This window comes from Carcharhinus amblyrhynchos, chromosome 10 (genome assembly GCF_965287045.1).
Source record: "Carcharhinus amblyrhynchos chromosome 10, sCarAmb.v2.hapA, whole genome shotgun sequence".
Lineage (NCBI taxonomy): Eukaryota > Metazoa > Chordata > Chondrichthyes > Carcharhiniformes > Carcharhinidae > Carcharhinus > Carcharhinus amblyrhynchos.
This window is the reverse complement of record NC_137333.1, coordinates 94,623,849-94,647,966: the sequence shown is the minus strand read 5'-3', so window position 1 is coordinate 94,647,966 and position 24,118 is coordinate 94,623,849. Positions and strand designations below refer to the sequence as shown.

The window sequence follows — 24,118 nt, the reverse complement described above, 5'->3', positions numbered from 1 at the left end:
ACTATGAAGGCCAGTATCCCATTAGCCTTCCTGACCACCTGCTGCACCTGCAGGCTGGGTTTTTGCGACTCATGCACAAGGACCCCGAGGTCCCTCTGAATGTAGTGTTACAGTCATAGCTAGGGTGTAGAAAAAGATCAACTAAATGTGAGGTTATTAAAAAGGATATTTGTTCTTGTTATTTTCTTTGAATATTTCATTTTGCCAGATATAAAAATATGGAAAAAGGTATTCGGGGCGTCTGTTTGGATAATAGTCATAGAATTCTACAGTGCAGAAGGAGGTCATTTGGCCCATTGAGTCTACACTGACCACAATCCCGTCCAGGCCCTATCCCCCTAATTGCATGTATTTACCTGGCTAATCCCCCTAATACTATGGGGCAATTTGCCATGGCCAATCAACCTTACCCACACATCTTTGGGGTGTTGGAAGAAACTGGAGTACCCAGAGGAAATCCACGCAGACACAGGGAGAAAGTACAGACTCCGCACAGACAATGACCTGAGGCCAGAATTGAACCCAGGTCCCTGGTGCTGTGAGGCAGCAGTGCGAGCCACGTGCCGCCCCCACGGGTAATCCATTTGGGTAATAAGTCTTTTTGCTTTCCAATTGGTGTGGGAAGGCAGTAGTGTTACAAGGATGGATGTGTTGGCCGACTAATGGCTGGAGTGTGGAGCCAGTCATGGAAGCAAACCTCCAGAAATGCATTTAGTCACAGTTGACAACCATATTCCGGCTGGATATCTCTCTGACAAGGGAGCTCCTGTGCTATATAAATGCAAGTCGTTATTGTTGACTATATTATAAGTGCACCCTAACTGGTAGCATTCCATACTGTCAGTGAACATAATGATTTCCTCCAATCTGAGGTTGTGTGACCACATGCCCATTACAAGATCAGAATTGGTAGCAGTAACTGAGCAGGACGGCACAGAGATTAACTTGGCCTATTCACAGCATTCCTAATTGCTGATCATTGAATTGGGCATGACCTATAACTGCAATCCAATTCTCTAATCGTTCCAGATTACTATTAATTAGAAATCACTGAGTTGATGAAAACTTCTCATTTTACTCTGTAACATCACAATCAAAAACCGTTAGAAAAACAGGATAGATAGCCTTCGTTGTTCTTATATGGTGAAAAAAAGAACCAATCTCTGCACAGCAAGCTGCAAATGATTTTGTTTAGTATTGTCACGTGTATTACACAGTGAATAGTATTGTTTCTTATGCACGATAGAAACAAAGCATACCATTCATAGAGTCCATAGGGGAGAAGGAAAGGAGAGGGTGCAGAATATAGTGTTACAGCCATTGCTAGGATGTAGAGAAAGATCAGCTTAATATAAGGTAGTTTAGAAGTCTGATGGCAGCAGGGAAAAAGCTGTTCGAGTTGGTTGGTACGAGACCTCAGCCTTTTATATCTTTTTCCTGACGGAAGAAGGTGGAAGAGAGTGTGTGATGATGTTGACTGCTTTTCCGAGGCAGCAGGAAGCATAGACTGGGTCAATGGATGGGAGGCTGGACTACATTCACAACCCTTTGTAGTTTCTTGCAGTCTTAGGCAGAGTAGGAGCCATACCAAACTGTGAGACCTCCAGAAAGGATGCTTTCTATGGCACATCTATAAAAGTTGGTGAGAGTCATAGCGGACCTGCTGAATTTCCTTAGTCTCCTCAGGTACCTAACTGATTTAAGGTGCTGGTTGAGGAATATATTTTGCCTTGGCCATGGGGAGAACTCACCTGCACTTCTTCAAATTGTACCTCAAGAGTCTTGACACCATTCAGGACAAAGCAGCTTGCTTGATTGTTAGTCCTGCGACAAACATTCAATCCCTCCACCACCAATGAGTAGTGGCAGCTGTGTGTACCATCTACAAGATTCTCTGCAGGAATTCACCAAGGTTCCTTAGGCAGTACCTTCCAAATCCATGACCACTAGCATCTAGAAGGACAAGAGCAGCAAAACATCTGGGGACACTACCACCTACCTGGAGGTTCCCCTCCAAGCCACTCACCATACTATATCTGAGTCAACTTTAATAAAGATTCCATGTTTCTCTCGTAGCAGCTTATGTGATTTTTAAACTTGTGTGATTATTAACTTTTCAATGCTGTATCCAAGTAGGGCTTGAACCCGTGGTGAGATTGCTGCCACTGAGGCAAGGTGACATTTAACACCCAATTCACACACACTGCCTTCAAAAACAAAGTGACACAATAGAGAGTATTGAAGAAATCATTTTTATTGCTTTAGAAGATCTATTAGATGACCATCACCGATTTTTGAGTATTATTCCAATTAAATATTAAGCCAGGATTAGAATATGGGAAAATAGAAAAAAGATCATGTGGAACAAAAGAGTTTAATTATTTCCTGGTGCATTTATAAAGTGGCATTTTGTAGTTATGTAGTTGACATTGCTTACAGCAGGCGAGCATCATAACTGCAAAAGAATACAGGCAGTTCGCAGTGCTTCTTATCCTGCGTATGAATATGGTGGAATTCCCTTCACTCCAAGCCCAGTAATCTGAAAGAGAAAATAATACAGGCTCAACATTAATGTTGAATTAACAGAGGATGTGCACAAGTGGCTTTTTGCTTTGTGTAACAAAATAAGAGTGAATCTCATTTCATTCCAACAGGAAGGGAAGTGTCACAATGATGGAGAAAAATCCATGGAGTTATTCACAGGAGAATTGATCTTTAAAAAGGCCTGAGGTTACATTTTAACCTCCAAAGATGCCTAAGAATGAACACTGTCTTGTAGAATTTGCATGTTTTCCCCATGTTTGCGCGGGTTTTCTCCCACAGTCCAAGGATATGAGGGTTATGTTGATTGACCATGCTAAATTGACCCTTAGTGTCAGAGGGCTTAGTAAAGTAAATATATGGGTTTATGGGAATAGGGCCTGGGTGGGATTGTTGTTGGTACAGACTCGATGGGACAAATGGCCTCCTTCTGCACTGTATAATAAGAACATAAGAAATAGGAGCAGGAGTAGGCCATCTGGCCCTTCAAGCCTGCCCCGCCATTCAATAAGATCATGGCTGATCTGTCGTGTCTCAGTTCCACATTCCCGCCCTCTCCCCATAACCCTTAATCCCCTTGCCTATCAAAAACCTATCAACCCACGTCTTAAAAATATTTAGCGAGGCAGCCTCCACCACTTCAACAGGCAGAGAATTCCAGAGATTCACCACCCTTTGAGTGAAGAAGTTCCTCCTCAACTCCGTTCTAAACCGCCCCCCCCTTTATCTTGAGGCTGTGCCCTCTAGTCCGATTGTCCTGGTAGATATGGTAAACATTTGGTTAAGTCCTCTTTGCCAGAATATTATTAGAATCATAGCATTTTTTTTATTCATCCATGGGATATCTGTGGCTGGCCAGCATTTATTGCCCATTCCTAGTTGCCCTGGGAGGGCAGTTGAGAGTCAACCATATTGCTGTGTCTCTGGAGTCACATGAAGGCCAGGCTGGGTAAGGATGGCAGATTCCCTTCCCTAAAGGACACTAGTGAACCAGATGGGTTTAGTGAACAAGATGGGTGGTTTTACAGCACCAAATATTTATCAAATAATTATCTACTTTTATTTAAAGTTACTAAAGCAGATTCCACTTGTGCCGTTGGTTCTGTCAGGGCATTCCAGGATGGAAATCAATTATGGCCCAATTCTCGGTTCATGACCAGCAGTTCGCTGACAGTGTGCACTCCAACAGGCAGTGTCAAAGGCAAAAAAGGTTAAGAACGATGATAGTCACCTCAAAGACTTGTCATATTATCACTGTAGTGTCTGCTTACTTTAAAAATGCTCCCTGCTGCTGGTTGTCTTCGATTCCACTCTTCATCCATTCCATCTGTTGCCGATGTTACGTAAAGTTCCGAGTAATCCTTTCCTCCGAAGCAGCAAGAGGTTGTCTTATCAACTGGCAGTTTCACCGTCTGGATTCTTTTACCTGGGGGAATCAATTTTATCTAGGTTTAAAGTTTTTAAAGTTTAGTTTACTTATTTGTGTCACAAGTAGAGTTATACTAACACTGCAATGAAGTTACTGTGAAAATCTCCTAGTTACCACACTCCGATGCTTGTTCGGGCACAATGAGGGAGAGTTTAATATGGCCAATGACAGCATGGCCTATTCCTATCTAGGATGGGAATAGGGGGATATGGTCCCAAGAAGAATGGGAGGTTTTGGATTAGTTGGGCAGCATGGTTGGTGCAGGGCTTGGAGGGTCGAGGGACCTGTTCCTGTGCTGTAATCTTTGTTCTTTGTCTTTCGGACTGTAAGAGGAAACCGGAACACCCGGAGGAAACCGATGTATCTGGAAGGGTGCAGCAACAACACTCAAGAAGCTTGATACCATCCAGGACAAACCAGTCCACTTGATTGGTACCACATTCTCAAATATCCAGTCCCTCCACCACCAATGCTCAGTAGCAGCAGTGTGTACTATCCACAAGGTGTGCTACAGCAATTCATCTAAGATTCTTAGACAGCACCATCCAAGCTCATGACCACTTCCACCTAGAAGGACAAGGGCAGCAGATACATGGGAACACCACTACCTGCAAGTTCCCCTCCAAACCACTCACCATCCTTCACAGTCACTGGGTCAAAGTCCTGGAATTCCAACCCTAATGGCATTGTGTGTCAACCTACAGCACGTGGACTGCAGCGATTCAAGAAGGCAGCTCACCACCACCTTCTCAAGGGTAACTAGGGATGGGCAATAAATGCTGGCCAGCCAGCGATGTCCCACAAATGAATTTAAAACAAAATCTGCCACTTCTTTTTCACTTTAGAGTAAAGTGAGGACATAGATTATTTCAGACGATGGATTAATCTGCTAGTTTTGTAGTACGGAATATGAGTCTAATGGTTAAGATGGGATTCTCCCAATTGAATTCAATATCGACTGGAGAAGTGGCATCATGTGCCCTTCTTACATGTTTTTTGCCATTTCAAATTTCAGGAGATCAGAAGAAGAATAGCAGATATTTCAGATGCTAAATTCTAAAACCGAGCTCAAACAAGGAATTAACTTCTTTGACTCTTCCAGCCAAAATGAATGGAGGAGTTTAGCTACAAGGTCAGACTGGAGAAGGTGGGATTGTTCCTCTTGGAGTAATGAGTTTGACGGGAGATTTGACAGAGGCGTACAAGATTATGATTGGTGGACAAAGAAAAGCTGTTCCCAATAGCTATAGTAGTTGGATTAGGGGATATGATGGGCTGAATTTTCCAGCCCTTCCCGCTGGCAGACCTTCCAGTTCTGGTGATAGCGAACTCCTGTAGCGGGTTCCCCAGCAGCCGGAGAACAACACAGAGAACCGTTGACATTAATGGGACCAGTAGATCCTGCTGTCGGACAACGGCAAGGTGCTTCCAGCACTAGAAAACACATCACAGAGGGGGTGGAAAGTCCCTTCCATAGACTTTAAGTCTTGGGCAAGAGATATGAGGGGACGTGAGGAATAACCTTTTTACACAGTGAGTAGTAATGACTGGCAACTTGAACCTACAAGTGTGATGGAAGGGGATTTGATCAATGATTTCAATCGAAATTTGGATGGGCCCTTGAAGGGCATACATTGTAGGGCTATGAGGATAGAGGAGGAAATAGGTTTTACTGATTGGGTTATGGGGAACCAGCATGGACCCAATGGGCCAAGTGGCCTGCTGTGTTGTAATTATATGACTTCCTACCTGTCATAGTAAGCAACGAGAGATTACGGCGGCATGGTGGCACAGTTGTTAGCACACTGCTGCCTCACAGGGATCCGGGTTCAATTCCGGCCTCGGGCCACTGTCTGTGTAGAATTTGCATGTTTTCCCCATGTTTGCGCGGGTTTTCTCCCACAGTCCAAGGATATGAGGATTATGTTGATTGACCATGCTAAATTGACCCTTAGTGTCAGAGGGCTTAGTAAAGTAAATATATGGGTTTACGGGAATAGGGCCTGGGTGGGATTGTTGTTGGTACAGACTCGATGGGACAAATGGCCTCCTTCTGCATTGTGGGGTTCTATGATTCTATGAACATACCCATTGTCAATTTCCATAAGTAACCTTCATGCAGTTTCATTATTATCCAACCAAATTAAATCAGCACATCTGGGTGGCACAGTGGTTGGCACTGCTGCCTCACAGCACCAGAGACCCGAGTTCAATTCCAGCTTCGGGTGACTGTGCAGAGTTTGCACATTCTCCCGTGTCTCCATGGGTTTCCTCTGGGTGCTCCAGTTTCCTTACACCCTCCAAATATGTTCGGGTTAGGTGGATTGGCCATGCTAAATTGCCCCAGTATCCCAAGATGTTAGTGGGCTAGTGAGGTAGATGCATGGGATTACGGGGATAGGGTGGGGGGATGGTGGGCCTAGGTTAGATGATCCATCAGCGAGTCGGTGTAGACTGAATGGGCTGAATGGCCCCATTCTGTACTATAGGTTCTTTGATTCTACCTTCAGCAATGACTATCCCTGCCATCGTTACACCTTCGCTGGTTAAACCCCATGATGTAAAGGTCCATGATCCTTTCTTAATTTATAGGCTGTTCTTTCACGCATTCCTTTTACCCATCATATCCCCTCCAATCTTATTTATTGATGTTTAAAAACGTAATCATTCATGGGACGCGGGCATCACAAGGCCAACATTGTCCATCCCTAATTGCCCTTGAACTGAGTGGCTTACCCGACCATTTCAGAGGGCAGTTAAGAGGTGACCACATTGCTGTGAGTCTGAATTCACATATAGGCCTGACAGGTAAGGATGTTAGTGAACCAAGTGGATTTTCACAACAATTGATGATAGTTTCATGGTCACCATAACTGAGACTAACTTTCAATTCCAGGTTCATTCACTGAATTTAAATTCCACCATCTGCCATGGTGGGATTTGAACCCATATCGCCAGGGCATTAGCCTGGGCCATCGCTATACCCCATTGTTTATCCTTCAGCCCTCAGAATTTTGTATCTTTCACCTACCATTAATTACTTGAATCCCTTCCCTCCCATCTCCTGTCATTTATTTCCTTCCATCTTTGAAAACCATTTTTGTTAAACCCATCCTTTTTAATTAACCCTCCTAATTTCCCAGAGCGAAGCATCCGTTCCCCATATTTACATCTACACGAGAAATTTTGACTATTTTGCAATAATGGAAATACATAAATGCAAAGTATGGTGGGACTTTCACCACTGACTTTCAGAATGAACCATAGGTTTTACCATGTTTTTTTACCTTCCTGCATTTGAGCACCTTGTGGGATTGCAAATCATTCAAGTATTGCTGCAACATACCCAATGTGGTCAATCAGATGATGGTTAAAGTGGGGATCCTATACTTTACAATGATCTGAAAGTGGGGCATGGTCTATATAGATAAATAGATAGATTTAGGACGAAGATGAGGAGACATTACTTCTCCCAAACAGTAGTGAACCTGTGGAATTCACTACCACAGGAAGTAGTTGATGCCAAACACTGAACATATTCAAGAAGCAGCTGGATATAGCATTTGGGGCAAATGGGATCAAGGGTTATAGGGATAAAGTAGGATTAGGTTATTGAGTTGGACGATCAGCTATGAGCATAATGAATGGTGGAACAGCCTCAAAGGGCCAAATGGCCTCCTCCTCCTCCTATCTTCTATGTTTCTATCAGGGACTGTGTGATAGAAGCAATTCTGCTGTAAGATTTGCCTAGGCTAGGAGGGATGTGAAAATTGTTACAGAGTGGCAGATCATAGTCTTGTATCTATGACCTTACCAATTCACAAGCTGCTCGGCTCCCTGAAGGCCAGCCTGTATTTATCTATTTACTTATTTATTTATTAATGTCACAAGTAGACTTACATTAACACTGCAATGAAGTTACTGTGAAAATCCCCTAGTTGCCACACTCTGGCACCTGTTCGGGTACACTGAAGGAGAATTTAGTATGGTCAATGCACCTAACCAGCATGTCTTTTGGACTGTGAGAGGAAACCGGAGCACCCGGAGAAAACCCATGTGGGGAGAATGTGCAAACTCTGCACAGACAATGGCCCGAACCCAAGTCCCTGGCGCTATGAGGCAGCAATACTAACCACCATGCCGCCCAGCTAAGGCCACCATGCTAAGGGATAACAGCAGAGGCCATTTGGCAGCAGGGACGGAACCAACACACTACCATTAAAAAGCACTTTTTCATCACAAATCCCACAACCCAGCCACTAGATTTCAACCTGCCATGCCAACATTGGACACTTCTCAACTGTTTCTGCACTGGCCAAGTCTTAGAGTGGCAAATTGGCACAAGTGGGGCCTTGTAGGGAGCCCAGACTGCAGCTGTTGTGCACCCTAATCAATGACGAACATAATTGGACAAAATTCAGCGTAAGCCTCAGAGAGCTCCATTTAGCCACTGCTGAAGCTATTGCCTGGCTTGGTGATGACTGCACACACTGAAAAAAGACCATGATAATCCACTTGGTGAGTTACTGTTCTTAGACAGGCTTTCAGAGTTGGTTACCTAATGGAGATGATGTAATATTGGACATCAACCTGTGGTTTAAAAGTTGCTCACGAGTACGTTGCCCTTATCACTAACCATAGCCTGGCAATAGATAATTTGCTGGCTGAAGATATTATGGGTGGGTTGAAGGGGAAGAAACAATAACATGAAACAGTTTTGCAAATAAATAATTCATTCTGATGCCAGTATTGAGATACCAAACAGGTAAATTGTTGTAGTTTTTTCAAGCGTGAGAACGGACAGATTCTGCTTACAGATTGAATTGAGTTACCTGTTTCTGGGTCAACGCGCAGGACCCTTCCACCATTATAGCAGGCAATCCACAGCTTTCCCTCTGCATCGATGCACTGTCCATCAGGAATAGCCTCCTCCTGTTCCAGCTTGTACACCAGCCTTCGATTTGCTGCACAGTTATTTAGGATACATCAAAGACTTATTAACTGGAAAAGTAATAGGCCCCTTCCCAATAAAGAATTAGATTCTGGACTAAAGCTTCCCTGACCAAGTTACCTCTTGCCAGTGCACCATGTTTACTATTTATGAGCATATTACATGGTGCAAAGAATTTCAATCACATGGGGCAGAATTTGACCTTCCTCCAGTGGGTTTGTAAGCAGCGAAGTGATCCCAAGACTTTTGGGAAAGTGTTCCCACCAGGCTCTCGCCCACCCCAACCTCTCCACAATTTTCAGCTTGGAGACAAGGCAAGGGTAGGCCGCACGCCCTTGCCCCAGTGGAGGCCCTTAAATGGCCATTTTATTGACCGTGTAAAGGCCATTTTCCACCCAGCCTCAATATTTTTGGGTTAGTATGGATTTCAGCAAAACTTTGACAACATCCCACATGGGAGACTTCTTAAGGAGGTAACTGCACATGGGATACAGGATAATCTGATAAATTGGTTCAGTCATAGGAGACGGAGGGTGATGACAGAAGGCTGCTTTCATGCCTTAAAGCCAGTGTCCAGCAGGGTAGCACAGAGCTCTGTGTTAGGCCCCCTATTATTCATCATTTATACAAATTACATTGATGACTGTGTAGGGAGTAAGATTAGTAAGTTTGCGGACAACACAAAGATTGGACGGATAGTTAACACTGAGGCAGAGTGTTTGGACTACAAGAAGATATAGATGGAATAGTGAAATGGGCAGATAAGTAGCAGATGGAATTTAACCGTGAAAAGTGTGAGGTGACACACTTTGGAAGGAATAATTTGACAAGAAGATACTCAATAAATGGTAGGACATTAGGAAGATCTGTGGAACAAAGGAACCTTGGCGTGTTTGTCCACAGATCTCTGAAAGTGGAAGGGCATGTTAGTAGGGTGGTGAAAAAGGCATATGGAACACTGACCGTTATCAATTGAGACACAGATTACAAAAGTAGGGAAGTCATGTTGGAGTTGTATAAAACTTTGGTGAGCTCACAGTTAGAGTACTGTGTGGAGTTCTGGTCACCACATTATAGGAAGGATGCGATTGCACTGGAGGGGGTGCAGAGGAGATTCGCTAGGATGCTGCTTGGGGTGGAACATGTAGGTTATGAAGAGAGGTTGAAGAGGCTTGGATTGTTTTTGTTGGAGCAGGGAAGACTGAGGGGTGACCTGATTGACATGTTAAAGATTATGAGGGACATGGACAGAGTGGATAAGGAATAGCTGTCCCCCTTAGTTGAAGAGTCAGTCACAAGGGACATAAGTTTAAGGTGGGGGGCATGTGAGGAAAAACTTTTTTTTACCCAGAGAGTGGTGACGGCCTGGAATGCACTGTCTGGGAGAGTGGTCGAGCAGGTTGCCTCACATCCTTTAGAAAGTATTTGGATGGGCACTTGGCCCACCATAACATTCAGGGCAATGGGCCAAGTGCTGGTAGCTGGGATTAGGTGGGAGTTCTGGTGTTTCTAGTGCAGACTCAATGGGCTGAAGGGCCTCTTCTGCGTTGTATGATTCTATGATTCTCTGATAGTGGGAGGGGTCAGGGGTAGGGGAGAAGCTCAAAAAATAACTCTGTTCAGGTCTTGGGCAGGAGGTGTTGGAGGGCTGGGGGTGGGGGTGGAAGGGCGGGGTACCTCCTTCAGCAGCCTTCTTTTTGCATCGGGTATCTCCCCCCCACCCCCCCACCAAAAGACCTGGCACCTGCAAGTGCCCCCTTCCTCTCCTCAGCCCTCCACCAACACCCCCCCACCTCCTCTGAGACCTCTGCACACCTCCTTTGGATCCTAGCTCCCCTCCCCACCTCACACTTACCGGGTCTTAGACCCCAGGGAGTTTGGACCCTGAGATCTGCTTGCCAGTGCTGTCCACTGCAGTTTCTGATACCGTAGAGAGCTGGAGTGATACTGGTAGATCAGACTGGCCACTCACTCTCTGAGGCAGGAACTCCTCTTGAGTGAGAGACAGAGAAGTCTCACCTCCAGCTAATTTACACTTGTTGGAGGGTGAAATGGCCATGGGCCAGAATGTATTCCCCTCCCATTTCTCAGATGGCCAGAAGGAAACCCCCTGCTTCTCTAAAAGTTTTAGCCATAAATAAGCACAGCAGTTTAGTTCGTTTTAGTTGATATTGATTGAGAAAGGAATGTTGGCTCATACTCCAGTAGAACTATTTGTTGTTCTTGCACCACTGCCACAGGATTTTTGGCATCTGCCTTAACCTTTGGAACACAGAGGATTTTGCTTTAGTATTTGATCAAGGTAGAGCACCGTGGAGGTTGGCACGGTGGTTAACACTGCTGCCTCACAGCACCAGGGACCTGGGTTCGATTCCCAGTTTGGGTCACTGTCTGTGCGGATTTTGCACATTCTCCCCATGTCTGCGTGGGTTTCCTCCGGGTGTTCTGGTTTCCTTCTACAGTCCAAAGGTGTGCAGGTCAGGTAGATTGGCTCTGCTGAATTGCCCCATAATGTCAAAAGATGCATACGTTAGGTGGATCAGATTGGTGGATTGGTTAAATTGTCCCTTAGTGTCCAAAGATGTGTAGGTTAGGGGGATTAGCCATGGTAGATGTGAGGGGTTATGGCGATAGGGTGGGTCTGGGTAAGATGTTCTGTCCGAGAGTTGGTGCAGAGTCGATGGGCCGAATGGCCTCCTTCTGCACTGTAGGGATTCTATGGTTCTATGATTGTACAACATGGAATGGACCAATCCAACTAGCGAAATGAGTTTGTTTTGAAATATACTTACTGATTTTTCCTGACTGCAGATCGTAGTCAAAAGCATCTACTGCAAATGATAAACTGTCGATGTAATAGAAGACCTTGTGATCGGGTGACCAGTCCAGACCATTCGAAATGTCCACTTGATCAAAGTGCTTAACCACAGAGTGATCAGCCTGCAGGGAATACAGTGACCCCTGACGCCTTTCTACCTCAGCCGGGCGAATCTCCATTGCCATGGTCCCTGCAGCAGAAATCAGCATTAGCCCTGTAAACCTCTTTTCCAGATACATAACAGCCTCTTTCCAGTTGTGTATGCCAGTATTTCCATTACTGAGACTGTAAGACATGAATCCACAAGCCCATGCTTCGAATAGGGCAGTCACATTCACAGGGAGTGTAGGCTGGAGATCCTGTAACTTAGGGTCAGATAATGGCCGGAACTCTACCACCTCGCCCACTACAGAATCGGTGTGGGCAAGGATCCGACAACAGGAATCTCCGTTTGCCTCAGACGGGAATTTCCGGTTTCGCCGGAGCAAGGCCAACTCTTACATTCTCAGAATCATCAATCCTCATGACTAACTGCTCTGATGTAGCAAGAAAGTTCACATTAGCAGTTAGTGTCTCTGCCAGTGCAAAAATTGAATCAAAATTTAAGATACATAAAATTAATATGTTTTTAGGAAAACATTCCTGGACGTCATTTCAAGTCTGTTATATAAACTGGACATTGGTTTAGACATTCATAAGCACTGGATAGATAATTTCTCTGCACCCTAGCTATGACTGTAACACTACACTCTGCATTCCCTCCTTTCCTTCTCTATGAGCTGTATGCTTTGTCTGTATAGTGCACAAGAAACAATACTTTTCACTGTATATTAACGCATGTGACAATAATAAATCAAATCAAATTAAAATTTAGCAAGTTTGGTCATTTTCTTCAGCTTCACATGAAATCTAAGATTACAACTTAAAGAAAATCCAACAGCTAAACCTTCTCAACCTTTTGAGTAGATTATTGCCCCAACCTGTAACCTGGAGCAGTCGGCCAGGCTAGGACTTTATTCCTTGGAATGTAGGAGAGTGAGAGGTGAACTTATTGAGGGGTGACGTTATTGAGGAGCAGAGATAGGATGAATGTACATCATCTTTTACCCTGGGAAGGGGAATTGAAAACTAGAGAGTGTAGGTTTAAGGTGAAAGGGGAAAGATTTAAAAGGGGCCTGAGGGGTAACTTCTTCACACAGAGGATGGTGCGTAAATGGAATGAGCTGCCAGAGAAAATGGTTAAGGCAGGTACCATAGCAACATCTAAAAAACATTTGGATAAGTACATGGATGGGAAAGGATTAGAGGGATATGGGCCAAACGTGGGCAACTGGGACTAGCGGGGAGGGCATCATGGTCAGCGTGGACTGGTTGGGCCCAAGGGCCTGCTTCTGTGCTGTGTTGCTCTTTGGCTCTATCACTGGAATTTTACCAATCCACCCGCCACAGGAACCTGCAAGGGGCGGACAATGACAAGGTCCGTTAACCTTGGGCAGGATCTTATGGTTTCAGGACGAGCGAGGCCATAAAAGCCTGTAATTTGACTCTACAATCAGGAAGGACAAGGGCAGCATGGCAACACCATCATCCTCCAAGTTCCCCTCCAAGGCACTTATTATTCTGACTTGGAAATATCTCAAGTCAAAAGCCTAGAGCTCCCTACATTATGAAAACATCTTCGCCGCACAGGCTGCAAGCACTCAACCATTCTCAAACGCAATCAGCATTGAGCAATAACTGTCAGCATTGTCGATAAGGCCTTGTCTCAAGAATGATCGCTTTCAAGGTATCCGTCTGTGTGTCTATAATTAACAGAATCCCTCAATCCTCAAAGCTTGTTTTGTTCTAAGCTACAAGGATAATGAGTGTAAGAGTGGAGTTTTGATGAGGAAAGCCATTCAGCCCCTACAGAAGACCATTCTTCCAAAAAAATTCAACTTCAGCCCCCCCCATTTTCCCCACCCTGACCCCCATCCTACCAGCTTTTTAAGTCTATAATACCTCAATTAAAGTAGATTAGACGGGCGATGCAGTGGCACAGTGGTTAACATTGCTGCCTCACTTTGGCGAGACCATGCAGATGCTACGACAACGGATGAATGAACACCATTCAACAATCACCAAACAGAAGTGTTCTCTTCCTGTCGGGGAACACTTCAGCATTTATAGGCATTCAGTCTCTGATCTTTGGGTAAGCGTTCTCCAAGGCAGCCTTCAAGATACAAGAGAACGCAGAATCGCCAAGCAAAAACTGATAGCCAAGTTCCACACACGTGAGGACGGCCTCAACCAGGATCTTGGGTTCATGTCACACTATCTCTAACCCCCATGACTTGCCTAGGTTTGCAAAATCTCACTAACTGTCCTGGCTGGAGACAATACACATCTCTTTAACCTGTGCTTAACCCTCTCTCCATTCACATTGTCTGCACCTGTAAAGACTTGATTACCCGTAAAGACTCGCATTGTAACCATTATCTTGTAAATTGAGTTTGTGTCTATGTACGCCCTGTTTGTGAAGACAACTCCCCACTCAGCTGAAGAAGGAGTGACACCCCCAAAGCTTGTGCTACCAAATAAACCTGTTGGTCTTTAACCTGGTGTTGTGAGACTTCTCACTGTGCCTCACACTGCCAGGGACTTGGATTCAATTCCCACCTTCGGTCATTGTCAGTGTGGAGTTTGCACATTATCTCCATATCTGCATGGGTTTCCTCCAGGTATTCTGGTTTCTTCACACACTCCAAAGAGGTGCGGATCAGCTTTATTGGCAATGCTAAATTGACTCCTAGTGTCAGGGGATTGGCAAGATGAATACGAGGATCGTTGGCTCAGTAGGCTGAATGACGTTCTTCTGTACTATTGGGATTTTACGATTCTATGGTTGATTCTAACACAAGGATAAAATGCTGAAATTTAATTTCAACGAAGCTATCTGTGGATGGAGGTGTAAAAAGCAAAAGAAATAAACTGTGACAAACCTGAAAAGAAACGCCCAGCAGGGTCTACTTTGCCATCGTTAAATCTGTTGTTTGCTTTGTCCTGGTCGACCGAAGCTACTTCAGTAACTGTCTCCTGTTCCCAGTCCAGGAAGGCAAATCTTCTTCCAACTGCCATAACATATCCCCCTGAGCTTCGAGGGACCACTGATCCAATGGGAGCGTCTGCGGAATGGCAGGTGTATACAATTTGATAGCGTGAAACATTCTGCTCCTTCCACACCACCCCACCCCACCACTAACCTTCTCCCCCTGTCCAATGATAAACTTCCCTTCCAAACTTTGAATGGTAAGAAGTCTCACCACACCAGGTTAAAGTCCAATGGGTTTATGTGGATTCACAAGCTTTCGGAGCGCCGCTCCTTCCTCAGGTGATGAATGCCTTTGAAGTGCACTCACCTGCGGAAGGAGCAGCGCTCCGAAACTCGTGATTCCAATTAATCCTGTTGGACTTTAACCTGGTGTTATGAGACTTCTTACTGTGCCCACCCCAGTCCAGTGCCGGCATCTCCGCATCAAACTTTGAACGAGCGGCAACTCATTTTGTGTTTGCTTACCTAGTGAATTACAGTGCGGAAGGGAAAGTAAGGCATCACAAACCTGTAGCAGAGGCCCACTGAATAGCAACAGGGACATGAAACCTGATTGACCTCTCCCCCTCCCCACAGAGCAGAAAGGCACATTTCTACTGCTTAACCTTTCCCCCTCTCCATTACTGCAGCTGTAACATTTCTATTGCTGCTCCCGTTTAGAATAGTTAATACTGCCTGAAATATTGTTGCTCATTAATGTTGCAAACAGCAAGTCCCGGCATACTCTATGAATGTTACTGTCAATTGTAAAAGACAATCTGTCCAGTTCCAGCACATTCATTACATTTAGATTGAGGCATAATGCCTGTTCTCTACACAAATTGATCTTACACAGTGTATGAAGCTGGGCTTTGTAAGATGGTTGTGTTTTAAAATGTCTTCTTTAAATTAAAGTGAAACAGACCATTCTGAAAAGATGTTAACGCGGTCATATTAAACATCGCCACTTGGAGACAGGCTCATGTGATCTGCTTGCTATGGAGGGAGAAACTAAAACAGAAACTTATTGAAGTTTTCACAACATTAATTCATGGGAAAAGGGCAACTGCCTTTTGAGACACAGGGAGGCAGAGAGAGATAGCTACTGCTGTGCAGAGAAGCAGGAAAGGACAGTTTTCATTAACAATCAAGCAGTGAGGATTACATTTTCTGTATGAAAGGAAATCAACGGGACAGTTAGAGCTTTAAGACACAAGGGACTGTGATGTTATATCTAGAAGGTTCAGCCTGAGTGGAATTATTCCCAAAGGAAACTGGAAGGTTAGATTTGTCATGCAGTGGAAATGAGCCTGCAGAGACTTGTTTTTATAATCCTGCACATTTGCCAGAAGTGTAGCGCACAGCACCCGGAGTTGTAAGAAGTCTCAAATGTGTTAGTTGGCTAACGCAAAAGTACTTTTTTTTCAGTTTGGTGTTTAAGTTGCCGATTAAGCAGTGTTTGACCCATGTTGATTTTAGTTTGCTACAGTAAAAGTCTGAAAACATGAAATTTTGTCCTTCAAACCTCCATGTCAGTGGCTAAGAAATTGATCTATTTTAAACTGTCACCGGTCTCTATGGGTACCATAACAAAATACATCCTGATGTATGTTTAGCATAAGTCATAAAGGCTCTAACTCTATGATATGTACAAGGATTTTTCTCCACAGATTACTTGCAAAAATACTGATGAATTTGGGGCTTTTGCCATTGATCAAATGTGCAGAGTCACACTGGTGAATCCTGGAGGCTGTAACAGGTTTCATTATTGGCATTTACACGCTCATCAAAAAGCAAAGGTGAAAATTATTTACTATCTAAAGCGAAGCCAGCCCAGCTCTGGGAGGAGATTAACTACATGGTGGAGCACCCACTGATCGAGCCCAGCGTCAGTGGCTGCAGCTCCCCAGTTGGGCTGGTATCCAAGCCAGACGTCCCCATCAGATTCTGCATTGATATTGGGAAAGATTATTCAGTGACCTGAGATATCTCCTATCCGATACTGCGGCTGGGAGAGAGAGAGTGTGTGTGTGTGTGTGTGTGTGTGTGTGTGTGTGTGTGTGTGTGTGTGTGTGTGTGTGTGTGTGTGTGTGTGTGTGTCTGCATGAGTGTGTGAGTGTGTGTGTGATTGCGTGAGTGTGTGTGTGTATGAGTGTGTGTAAGTGTGAGAGTGTGAGTGTGTGTAAATGTGAAAGTGTGTGAGTGAATGTGTGTGTGAGTGTGAGTGTTTGTGTGTGAGTATGTGTGTGTGAGTATGAGAGTGTGAGTGTGAATGAGTGCATGAATGTGAGAGTGAGTGTGTGTATGTGAGTACGAATATGTGTTTGAGTGTATGTGCGAGTGTGTGTGTGTGTGTGTGTGTGTGTGTGTGTGTGTGTGTGTGTGTGTGAGACTGTGTGTGTGTGTCTGTGAGAGAGAGTGTAGGTGTGCGTGTGTGAATGTGAATGTGTGTGTGTATGTGTGCGTGTGTGTGTATGTCCATGTATGTGTGTGTGTGTGTGTGAGTGTGTGTTTCTGAATGTGTGTCAGTGTGTGTGTGAGTATGAATGTGAACATGAGTGTGGGTAAGTGTGAGTGTGAGTTTGTGCGTGAGTATGAGTATGAATGTGAGTGTGTGAGCGTGAATGTGAGTGTGTGTTGAGTGTGCGTGTATGTGAATGCAAGCGTGAGTGTGTGTGAGCGCAAGTGTGAGTGTGTGTGAGTGTGAGTTTGAATGTCTGAATGCGAGTGTGAATTTAGTGTGTGAGTGTGAGCTTGTGTGTGAGTATGTGTGTGTGTATTTGTGCGAGCAAGAGTGTGAATTTATATGTGAATGTGTGTGGATGTGAGCGTGTGTGTGTGAGTTTGTGTGAATGTGCATGTGAGTGTGTGAGTGTGGGTGTCTGTGAGTGTGAGTGAGTGTGTTAAGTGTGAGTGTGTGCGAGTGTGAGTTTGAATGTGTGTGTGTAAGTGCTGTGAGAGAAGCAGCTGGAAGTTTGCCACACACTGAAAAGAATGCAGTAACCGTGGCAGGCCCCTGCAAAAAGAGCCAGCTTTTACAGGAACAGCTAAAACTCTCTCTGAATATGAAAGTCGTTCATGCAACAAAAGGATTACAATTGGAAAAAGAACTGAAATCTTTCCACTGAATTACAGAACACCTGAACGGAAGAATCAACCTGAATCAGCCACAACACTATATCATCGACTCTTCCCAACTCAAGGACTTTTCCATATAACACTTTGCTTATATTTACTTACTGTTGGACTCAATTCTTACGATCCTTATGAATGCAGATGCAAGTATTTTACAATTTCTCTTTACCTTTCTAGCAGTTAATAAACTTACTATATCTTCATTCAAAAAAGCCTAGTTAAATTAGCTCCTTTTTAAGCACAACAATTAGGCCTGGGGAAGGTGTCCGAGGGAAAGGGAATGTTGTTAGGTTAAACCTTGTTAGCAGCAAAGGATGATGAATAAAGACAGGAAACCAGTCACTCTTCCTCACCTGGATTTGTGTCAATTCAGGGATTGGACAGTGACAAGTCGAGGGGTCTTGCTCAGATCAACAACTACTGGGGCCCCCCGCCTGGGACTGGTAGTAACTCTTTGTAGGGTCTTGCTCTGTGTGCAGATTAACTGCAGCATTCGCTTTCATAACGATAGTGAGGGCACTTCAAAGACATTCTTGTGAAATGCTTTAGGACATTTCTAAGACAAGTGATAAGGCAGTTGCTGAGTTCAAGGCTTTCTTTCAGCGCAGACAAAGTCATGACAAATTTTAAGAATCGGGAGTTTAGAACAGGTTTAATTGCACAAAACAAGGTCAGTTTAGACTTTGGACACTACTGTGGTGACCCTGGAGAGGTACACGCTGTACAATTAGTGGGAATGACAGTTAGTGGGCTTCTGAAAGTGAAGGCTTTCACCCATTTTAATAAAGGGAAGAAGCAATTATCATATAAGGCTGGGGGTGGAACTGTCCGATTGGAGGAACATTCTTTACTTACCGACATGCACAGCTTTCACTTGTCTTGTGGCCGCATTCCACCTGCACACCTTCTGACCAGTGACATCCACATAGAGAAGAGAGCCATGCTTCTCCTCCCAAACAGGGCTCTCTCCAATTCTGTACTTATCCCTCACCACACACTCGATCTTAATGCAAGCCATCTCCTGCAAAAAAGATTCAAAAGTCTAAATTGCTTCTCTCTCTCAATAATCAGATGAGAAATGGAGGGGTAATCATCTCCTGGGATCCAGTATAAATTCCATTCTGCTAACCCCTGTCAGAGGTGGCCTGTCAGCGAGTATTTTGTGTGCCTTCACTTGAGTCCTGACACATTTATATCAACATTGGATAGTCCCAATCTTCACAATGATACATTTATATACTTATTCTTTTCTGTGAGTTTAAATATATACAACAATTGGCTTTTAGATAATACCTTTGATTTGCAAAACAGCTTGAGGCACTTCACAGGAGAAGTAGCGAAAATAATGCAAATACAAGGTTTATGGCTTATTATCTTCAGCCAGAAGTGCATAACTCATCTTTGATTCCCATCAGGACAAATGCCAGTCTTTGGTTAATTCTTTTCATGATGTGGAGATGCCGGCGTCGGACTGGGGTAAACACAGTAAGATGTCTCACAACACCAGGTTAAAGTCCAACAGGTTTATTTGTAGCAAAAGCCACTAGTTTTTGGAACTGGCTGTTCCTTCGTCAGGCAGGTGGGAGTTCTGAACTCCTGGTGTTGTGAGACTTCTTACTGTTATTCTTTTCACTCCATAGAAACAGCCGAGCACACTGGAGCCAGTGAATACTGCGGCTTTTACAACATTCTGGCTCTACTACTGAAGATGTAGAGATTTCCCTGTAGAAATAACCAGTTTATTTGATAGTAAACCCACAAGCTTTCGGAAATGCTGTTCCACGCACCTGACAAAGGAACAGTGTTTCCGAAAGCTTGTGAGATTACTATCAAATAAACTGGTTGGACTTTAACCTGGTGTTGTGAGACTTCTTACTGTGTCTACTACTGAAGACCAGTGCCCAGAAGGAACCACATTTCTAACCGAGCTGTCCCAATACAGCTACATTTGCCTGAGAAAGTGGAAAATTATTCAAGAATGTTCTGTCCACAAAAAGCAAGATAAATCCGATCTGGCCAATTACCACCCCAACAATCCACAATCATCAGCAAAGTGATGGGAAGTATCGTCTACAATCTGATCAAGTACTCACACCTGCACACCACACTCAGCTTGGTTTCACCAGAACCGCTCAGATCACAATCTCATTCAACAATGGACAAAAAAGCTGAATTGCAAAGGTAAAGGAAGAGAGAATGTCCTTGACATCGAGACATAGGAATGTAGTAATTTGGAGCAGATGTAGGCAAATTCAGCCCTTCGAGCCTACTCCGCCATTCAATCAGATCACGGCTGATCTCTCCCTGGTCTCAAATCCAGCTCCCCACCTATTCTCCATATCGTCCAAGTCACTCACCACCCTGACCTGGGACTGTATCTCTGTCCCTGCAATGTTGCTGCGCCAAATCCTAGAACTTTTCCCCCAAGCCACAGTGCGGGAGTTTTCACGATATGGACTGCATTGGTTCAACACCTCCTCATTAAATTTGGACTATGCCAGCACTGCTCACACCTATGAATGAATTGATTAATACACTTAAAAAAAGTTTTAATGTAAAAGATCCCCTGATACTATTCCAGAAAAGAGGGGAGTTAGCCAAAGTGTACCTGGCTAATATTTATCCCTCAACTAACATCTTAAAGCAAATGAGCCGGCTGCAATCACGTTGCTGTTTGTGGGAGCTTAACATGTGTAAACTGCCGTGTTTCCTGCATTACCACAGTAGGCACACTCAATTAGCTGCAAAACACTTTGATCTGTCTTGAGGGAGGAAAAGGCACTATAGAAATGTAAGATATCCTTTTTGCTTTTTTTAAATTACTGATACAGATCAATAAACCAATTAAAACATCCAGTTCCAGCAGGAGATCCTTAAAGATGCTCTAAGGGATGATACTCACATGATAAACCAAAGATCACAAGTTATTGTTGCTCAACTCAAGATTTAGAATGACCGACCTTCGATCTCTTCCCTTCCTTACCTCGGTATCTCAGGGCGACAGCGCACACTCCGACATCTTTATTCTTGGTTTAACCTTAGGTGTTGCTAGCTCCACAGACCAGGGATTTTGTTTCTCATGGTGTCACGACTGCATTAGGACTTCAAGCTACCTTATCTATTATCTGTGCAGCCAAGAACAGGCAGGGGCAGATTCAGTCTAATCAAGGCCATTTCATGCGTCAATAGTTATAATCTCAGGGACACTCTTCAGATATCAAGCATTACCAAGGATTTGATAACACAGCATTTGGAAGGCAGTGGTATAATCAGATAGTCAGCATGGATTTACAAAAGGGAAATCATGCTTGACAAATCTATTGGAATTCTTTAAAGATGTAACTGGTAAAGTTGACTGAGGAAAACCACTGTATTGGTTTAGTTTGATTTTCGGAAGGATTTTGACAAGGTCTGACAAAACAGACTACTATGAAAAGTTAAAGCACATGGGATTGCAGGTAATGTCTTGAGATGGATAGAAAGCTGGTTAGCAGATAGGAAGCAAAGAGTTGGCATAAATGGGTCTTCACAAACACGGCATATATAGGCAAAGACACAATTGCAAGATAATTACAGACTGGAAAGTGAAGAATGGGTGTAAATTGAGAGAGATGGATACTCTGTGAGACCTTGGTGTCCTTGTGCATCAATCGCTAAAAGTAATCATGCAGGTGCAGCAGGGGGTAAAGAAGGCACATGGTATGTTGGCCTTTGCCTGATGAAGGAGCAGTGCTCCGAAAGCTCATGATTCCAGATAAGCCTGTTGGACTTTAACCTGGTGTTGTGAGATTTCTTACTGTGCCCACCCCAGTCCAATGCCAGCACCTCCACATCACATTGAATGTTGGCGTAGTTCAAAGACTGAATGGACTACACCTGCTCCTATTTTCTATGTGTCTATGCTTCAATCACCTGTCTTATTCCCAACCGGACAGAATATGCTGCGTCTCCTGCAGAATCCTGGTAGGAGACAGAGACAAAGATGTTGAGGGTGACTTTCACAGCCATTGGTAAAATGTGGTAGCAAACCTTCTTGCGGCAGGCTGCAAGTGTCTGCCATCAGTGTCATCATCTGGCTCAGGGCCTTGTGTATCCGTGCTGGCAGGCTGCTGCTGTTCCTGTTGGTGGCGTTACTGGTCATTTTGGCCATTGGCTGAGGTTCAGAGTAAGAGGAATATAAGCTGCCCTCTGGCTGGTCTAATGGGTCCCAGTTCCAGAGTGGAGATCGATTGTACAGATCTCTAAAGTTGTGAAAGTAGCCTTCTGGCAAACAAAGCCTTCACACAAACAGGCGAGGTATCAGATGTGAGGTTTCAATGTTAATTGGTGTCATTTCCTGCTTGAGTCTTCAGTTGCCTGAGAAGGCCACCCTGAGGTGATTACTTGCACCCAGCCTAACAGACTGCAGTTAAACCCAGAAATGGGCGAGTCAGCACCAACTTGCTCTCAATTTCCTAGCTTTTAATCTCTTACTTGCTCCCAAACTCACATGGCCCCTGCAAGTTAAAATTTAGCTCCAATGATCATTGTTAACTTTCTGTGAAGGATCAGTGCTGGCCTTCTGTAAAACAGGTAAAGAAACTATGCATTCGACTTCACATTCCCCTTTATCCCAAATTACAGGTGGCGCAGTGGCACAATGGTTAGCACTGCTGCCTCACAGCGCCAGGGACCCAGGTTCAATTCCCAGTCTCTAACCTTTCACAGTCGAATCTTTCCAGCAGGGATTTTACAGCCTAACTCAAGCGAGACTGGAAAATACCTCCTGAAGTCAATGGACACTTTTGTTGCCCACTTCTCTCCCTTTCCAATTCCACAGCAGACAGGAGTGGAGAGGGGTAGAATTCCAGTGAGGATGCCTCCCTTTCCTTCACCCATCACTGGTGGCTTTGCCCTCAACTACACAAGATCAGACAGAATAATTGATTTTATTTATCACTTTGCTACCTCAGACTGCCTGCGTAGAGTCTGCACATTCTCCCCGTGTCTGCGTGGGTTTCCTCCAGGTGCTCCGGTTTCCTCCCACAATCTGAAAGACGTGCTGGTCAGGTGCATTTGCCATACTAAATTCTCCCTCAGTGTACCCAAATAAGTATCGGAGTGAGGCGACTAGAGAATTTTCACAGTAACTTCATTGCAGTGTTAATGTGAGCCTACTTGCAACACTGATAAATAAACTTTAAATCGATACATTTCATCTCTGTAACACAACGCTCCTTCATCCCTGCCCCAACCCAACTGATGCTGAATATGTCAACATGCCTTCTTCCTCCAGACTCAACTCTTCCAATGTTCTCCACCCAGCCTCCCAGACCCACACACTCAGTAAAAATGTCCCCTCATCCAAAACTGGGGTCTTCTTGCTCTGAAACACCTCCAATCTGGAATTCTTGCCTTTATGTTTAAATCCTTGGGTAAACTTACCCCTACCAGTCTCTAACCTCCCCCCAGCCCAACCTTTCCGACAGGGGATATTACAGCCTCGCTCGAGCCTGAGGATGTCCACCCCTCACCCATTCTAAGTCCATGGCGGATGGGTCTGTAGAATTCCAGTGAGATGTGTCTCCCTTCCCTTCACCCACCATTGGTGGCTTTACATACATAAGAACATAAGAAATAGGAGCAGGAGTAGGCCATCTGGCCCTTCGAGCCTGCCCCGCCATTCAATAAGATCATGGCTGATCTGTCGTGGCTCAGTTCCACTTTCCCGCCCTCTCCCCATAACCCTTAATCCCCTCTCTTATCAAAAACCCATCAACCCGCTTCTTAAAAATATTTAGCGAGGCAGCCTCCACCACTTCAACGGGCAGAGAATTCCAGAGATTCACCACCCTTTGAGTGAAGAAGTTCCTCCTCAACTCCGTTCTGAACCGCCCCCCCTTTATCTTGAGGCTGTGCCCCCTAGTCCTACTGTCTTTTTTGAGCGGGAAGAGTCTCTCCACCTCTATCCTATCCATCCCATTCATCATCTTATACGTCTCAATGAGATCTCCCCTCATTCTTCTAAACTCTAACGAGTACAAGCCTAGTTTATTCAGCCTCTCCTCATAGCTCAACCCCCTCAACTCCGGTATCAGCCTAGTAAACCTCCTCTGCACTCCCTCCAAGGCCAAAATATCCTTGCGCAGGTGCGGCGCCCAAAACTGCACACAGTACTCCAGCTGCGGCCTCACC

The 24,118-nt window shown here is 44.5% G+C and overlaps 1 protein-coding gene across 3 annotated transcripts in view; it reads right to left on the bottom strand.

The window, feature by feature from the left end:
* Positions 1–2,233: 2,233 nt before the first annotated feature.
* Positions 2,234–24,118, bottom strand: part of LOC145349190 (regucalcin-like) — a 34,058-nt gene continuing 12,173 nt past the window's right edge. For 2 of the 3 annotated variants that reach the window (XM_080197634.1, XM_080197635.1), the window contains exons 2-7: positions 18,800–18,965; positions 14,721–14,903; positions 11,714–11,929; positions 8,803–8,934; positions 3,813–3,967; positions 2,234–2,539 (exon numbers count right to left, since the gene is read on the bottom strand). In XM_080197634.1, coding sequence (XP_080053760.1) covers positions 2,489–2,539; positions 3,813–3,967; positions 8,803–8,934; positions 11,714–11,929; positions 14,721–14,903; positions 18,800–18,965 — 903 coding nt within the window. In that variant the 3' untranslated portion in view covers positions 2,234–2,488. Of the gene's footprint in view, positions 2,540–3,812; positions 3,968–8,802; positions 8,935–11,713; positions 11,930–14,720; positions 14,904–18,799; positions 18,966–20,927; positions 21,052–24,118 lie in introns of those variants that run through there. The other variant, XM_080197636.1, reaches the window with a different exon arrangement.